At 51.0% G+C, this 5,443-nt stretch overlaps 1 protein-coding gene across 1 annotated transcript; it reads left to right on the forward strand.

Moving 5' to 3' along the window:
* The first annotated feature begins 1,350 nt into the window (after positions 1–1,350).
* LOC120679449 lies at positions 1,351–4,040 on the forward strand. The gene is made up of 2 exons (XM_039961036.1): positions 1,351–1,868; positions 3,851–4,040. Exons 1-2 carry the CDS (start codon positions 1,351–1,353, stop codon positions 4,038–4,040), a joined length of 708 nt encoding a protein of 235 aa, XP_039816970.1.
* The last annotated feature ends 1,403 nt before the right edge of the window (positions 4,041–5,443 follow it).

The following is a 5,443-nucleotide window of genomic DNA, read 5'->3' on the forward strand; positions in this document are numbered from 1 at the left end:
TTTCATTTCATCAGAGGTTAAAATGTAGCATAGCTGTGCCTGTAGATCGACACATGACCTGCATGTAAAAGTTTTGACACTTGGGTGCTCCATCAGGGATAAAATTATCACTATAAGAAAGTTGAGGCGTTGATGCGATTTTCAGAATGCTAATGCTTACATAGTTCAATCTCTGATGCATCATGGATCATACCACAGCGGCACAGGCAAAGAATTGTTAATCAAAATTCAGACATGTACATGACATGCCACTGGACGAAATTCAGCTTCTCTTTTCGTAACTTCTCTTTTTGTGCCTTCGTATATCATATATGTGTTTTTTTATGCATTTTCACACTTGATATGGTGTGAGAGACTTGAAACTTCAATCGAAAGAAATACTACCTGAAGAAACACACAACTCATGCTTCGGTCACCATGACATCAAGCTTGATAAAGATGTGCATCGATCAATATGGAAAAAAAAAACTATCATGCGTTGACACGACATGAACTAAAGAGGGTGACAGTATATTGAACAGACTGGAGGCATTATTCCTGTAGACATGATTCCAGCTCAGTTGGTTATTTTCCCCATTTACCAAACAAAATGCATAGCAGCATGTTTGGCTGAAATTGAATCAAATTGGAGCATGGAGCTTCCAGTAATATCTTCAGTTCTTCACCGGTTCACCCTTGATGTCACTGCACCCATGGAGATTACTAGAAATTTTTCTCTCATTTACGATACAAGGAATTAATCACCAGGGAATCATGTTCATACACGTACTTTCACGGCTACTGATTTTGATGCTGCCTGCTGAACGACGAGCAAGAAAACCATCCATCCACGCATACTGAATGGATCGAATTCAGGCGGCGCTTGAACCAGACATTCCTGGAACATGCCCTTTACCAGGTGAGTACAAAAGGCCGATCCTGCTTCAGATTGCACAAACATGCATCAGCACTGATGAACCTTCCATGAACCTCGGCTGTTCCTGTTCCTTTCAGACTCCAGGCCGTCCCCTGAACCCAAACGTCCAAACAGCACATCAAGCCCTCGCTCGTGCACTGTACTCTGCTGGCAACGCATCCAACATGACAGCCCAGCCATGTTAGTCAGCGGTACATGGTGGGTTAGACAACAAATGAAGGGCATCAACTTGTCTGTGCCCTGCAATCAGGAGTAGATGGGGTGGTGGTCATGGAGGTTCCTGCTGTCCTTCCAGTGTACACACACCATCCTCAACCTCCTGATTATAAGTAGGGGACTACGAGTACCAACACGATCAGTTCATCTTTTGCTCACTTCGCCTATATCATCTCCCATCTCCACACTGAAAGATTGCACAACATTTCATCCCAAACATGGCCAGCCATCACCGATCGACAAGCTGGCCGTCTGTGACACATCCCAACAAGATTGAAATTCAAGAAGCTCTGCACAGCATAAGTTCGCTCATCTCTACGCCGTCGGCCACCATTGAAGGGGTATACGATGGTCTGAGGAGGCTTGGAGATGTCTACAGCAGCATCAACGAGGCCATATGCTTGCATAGCAACCAGGTACATGGGAGGAGGCTGGAGGAAGAAATGGAGAGGTCGCTTCAGGTGCTGGATCTCTGCAACACCATGCAAGAAAGCTTCACTGACCTGAAGATAACCATCCAGGAGCTGCAAATGGTTCTCAACAGAGGAGACCTCCCAGTAGCTCAGGTTAAGGCTCAATACTACGCCCGCTTGGTGAAGAGGGCAAAGCATCACTTGAAGAAAGCTGTCAGCAAGTCTACCTCAGATGATGATACCTGGTTGGTCAGTTTATTGACTACAGCAAGAGGAATTTCTGTCTCAGCCCTCAAATCTGCAGTGGAGCTCTTGTCGAAGCAAATGGCTGTTGGGCCCCTAGCTCACTCTCGATCTGCCTCACGCGCTCACGGACGCCGGCTGTCGCTTGCACACTCGAGAACACGCGGCGTCGGGAGGAGGAAGATGAACAGTACACAAGGATTTGACGACGAACGCTCTGTATGTTGGCCCTTTATTAAGCTAGACTCGGCCCTGATTACAGGAGGAGTACACAGGCTTTTATGCCCAGGGGAACACACGCTCACAGAGCCACGACCTCCGTGCACCCCGACGATCGCCCACGATCTGCACGGTCCGGCCTTCTCGTCCGCACGCTGTGCATGCGTCCCTGACGACCCGGCCTCTCCTTGCTTTCACGCCTAAGACTCTATCCAACATGCATGCTACGCACGACTCAGCCAGCTGCGCCCACATGCCCACACGACCTGACTCAAATGCAAACACACGCATGCCCGTGCACCCCCGGCGCACACTCGCCGGGCATGCCGTGCTCGCCCCGCACAAGCACTAGACACACACGCACGCACTCCGCTCATCGTCAAGCTTAGTTCTAACAATCACCCCCCTAAGCTTGACGTGGCGACACCTTCGTCTTCATGGCTTCACTGGATCCTCGCCGACGTCCGCGTGCAGCGTCGTCTCCTGCACCGCGTGCACCACCATTGCCACCGTGTTTCGCATCACCGCCGTTCGCCATGATCCGCATAGTGCGGCCACCACGTCCGCGCGACGTCCACGCGTTCCCGGGCCGGCTCCTTGTGCGCTGTAAGGCTCCAGCCTGCCCGACTCCGCCATCACTGTCTTCCACGCGACTGACGCGCATCACTCCACGGATTGCTGCCGCCCGATCGCACGCACGATCACAGCTCCGATCTCCCACACGATCTCCGCTCCACTGATCGCTCTGACGATCACCCACGCGAACGCTGCGCATGCATACATGCAGTCCGGCGCACACACGCCTATCTTGATCGCCACACGATCACCTATGATGGCTGCACGCACACACGCGCCTCCGCACCCGACACACGCGTGCACCGCGTTCTGGCTCGCACACACGGCCAGTCGCGCTCCACACACGCACAGCTTCTCCTCCGCGCCAACGGCTGCCGCTCCGCACGTCGCCGCCGCGCGCCACCATCTGCTTTCTCGGCGACACACGCCGAACTTCGTCTTCTCCGCTGGCGATTCCCTCAGCGACACACGCTGGGCTTCTCCGCCAGCGGCTCCTCGATCCTGCAACAAACGCCGTCTTCTCTGGCTCCGGCGACACACGCCGTCGAGCGCATCACGCTCGGCAGGATCGACACACGATCCACTGCCAGCGCCTCCATCCGGTGATCACGCGCGGGCCGACACACGGCCAAGCGAACTCGCCGCACCGTCATCACTCGACGCCATCACGCCGCCGGCCACCACCTGCGCACCTCCGTCGAAACCGGCTCTGATACCAATTGTTGGGCCCCTAGCTCACTCTCGATCTGCCTCACGTGCTCACGGATGCCGGCTGTCGCTTGCACACTCGAGAACACGCGGTGTCGGGAGGAGGAAGATGAACAGTACACAAGGATTTGGCGACGAACGTCTCGAGCGACGAACGCTCTGTATGTTGGCCCTTTATTAAGCTAGACTCGGCCCTGATTACAGGAGGAGTACACATGCTTTTATGCCCAGGGGAACACACGCTCACGGAGCCACGACCTCCGCGCACCCCGACGATCGCCCACGATCTGCACGGTCCGGCCTTCTCGTCCGCACGCTGTGCATGCGTCCCTGACGACCCGGCCTCTCCCTACTTTCACGCCTAAGACTCTATCCAACATGCATGCTACGCACGACTCAGCCAGCTGCTCCCGCATGCCCACACGACCTGACTCAAACGCAAACACATGCATGCCCGTGCACCCCCGGCGCACACTCGTCGGGCATGCCGCGCTCGCCCCGCACAAGCACTAGACACACACACGCACGCACTCCGCTCATCGTCAAGCTTAGTTCTAACAATGGCTACCTGCAGCGCGAGCAAGTGGTCTCTTATCACCAAATCAATCCAAAAGAGGAGAGTTTCATGCGAGGAGTTGCAATTGCAGGCACTGGAGTTGGGTATTGTAGGCCTGGAGAGTTCAGTTGAGAATCTTTTCAGAAATTTGATCCAAACCAGGGTCGCTCTTCTGAACACTCTCAGCTCGTAAATTCTCCACCGGTGCACTGCGATTGGCATCCAAATTTTAAAGGACCTGTCAATCAGCATGAAATTTTGTACATCAAATGTATACAGCTCTAAAGATAAAACAGTAGATTAAAAACATGGTTCTATTATCTGGAAATAGAAATTGCATAGTTCATGTGTTATCTATCACTCACTTTTGCTAACAATTGGTTTAATGGACTTCATTTTTAATATTAATTAGCCTAGCTTCTAGGAACGCAAGTTTGGTCTTCTCTAGGTCACTGCAGCGACCCAAAACTCAACCAAAGAAACAAATCTGGAATTCAAATCAGGAAAAGTGTAAAAAAAAATAAACGAAGGGAATGACACCATTGGGTATCTGCTTGTATGCGTACTAGTGGCCCCATTTGGAAAACCAGTTCTGTATCTATGTAATATGTACAATCATATCCAAACTGAAACCACCAAAGAAATTTACTTTAGAAGTGAAACCATATATTCATGTACCTTAAAAGTTCAAATATCTTGCAACTCTCTGCATTCAACTCGCATATGAAACTCTCGGCATTCATATGCTGTAGAAGTTCACTGTCAGACTTACCACTTGTTGACACTAATTTGCGCCAACACACTCGAATGTCCTAGAACGCGCGTTGATCGTCGATACGATCTTCACCAACGGGCTCCCTGCGCACAGACCGGTCAGACCGGTTATGGCGACATGTCAGACCGGTTCTACAGAGAACGCCGCGAAGACCTAAAACCTCGAGCTCGGGAGGGACCCCGTCGGAGCTCGTGGATCTAGGGTTGCTCTGAGGTCGGCAGACCACTCAGAACGCCATCGAACGCAGTGGAGACGAGTGAAGAACAACAGATGAGATTGGAAAAGTTAGGATTTGGAGGAAAAAGTAAAGGATAAATGTGTGAATCGATTGGGATTACCTCAATCGGCCTTAGCCTTTATATTTCTAGGCCGGGAAAATCGTACCCCTCTCCAAGTCGGTTTATACAAGAATTTCCAAAATAAAATGAAGCCTACTCGGATTACAACTGGACAGACCGGTCAGACCGGTCGGCCCGACCGGTCAGACCGGTCGGTCTCTGAACTGCCAAAATTGACTGTCAACATATGGCCCCCCTGCTTTTTGGTGAGTTTCACAAGCCAAAAAGTAAGAACTATCCTGATTTACATATTTTACACAGAGCAAACAAGTTTAAAAAATAAAACTAAGGGCGATATCCAATACCGGCCATCTTCGTCCTCATGCACTTTGCCATACGCTAGGATAGAACTTCTTCAAGTACCTCCCATTGATAGCCCTTGGTAGACGCTCACCTTGCACCGTCTCCACCATATACGAATTGACAGAGATAACTTTGATAATCTTGTATGGACCCTCCCAACTTGGCGACCATTTGCCAAAT

The sequence above is a fragment of the Panicum virgatum genome, chromosome 6N, assembly GCF_016808335.1.
Source record: "Panicum virgatum strain AP13 chromosome 6N, P.virgatum_v5, whole genome shotgun sequence".
Taxonomy (NCBI): domain Eukaryota; kingdom Viridiplantae; phylum Streptophyta; class Magnoliopsida; order Poales; family Poaceae; genus Panicum; species Panicum virgatum.

Excerpts from the sequence above, each read along its gene's own strand:
- LOC120679449 (XM_039961036.1), top strand. The coding sequence starts at position 1,351 with ATGGCCAGCCATCACCGATCGACAAGCTGGCCGTCTGTGACACATCCC. Across the intron at positions 1,869-3,850 it reads GTGGAGCTCTTGTCGAAGCA|AATGGCTACCTGCAGCGCGA; the intron begins AATGGCTGTTGG and ends CTTAGTTCTAAC.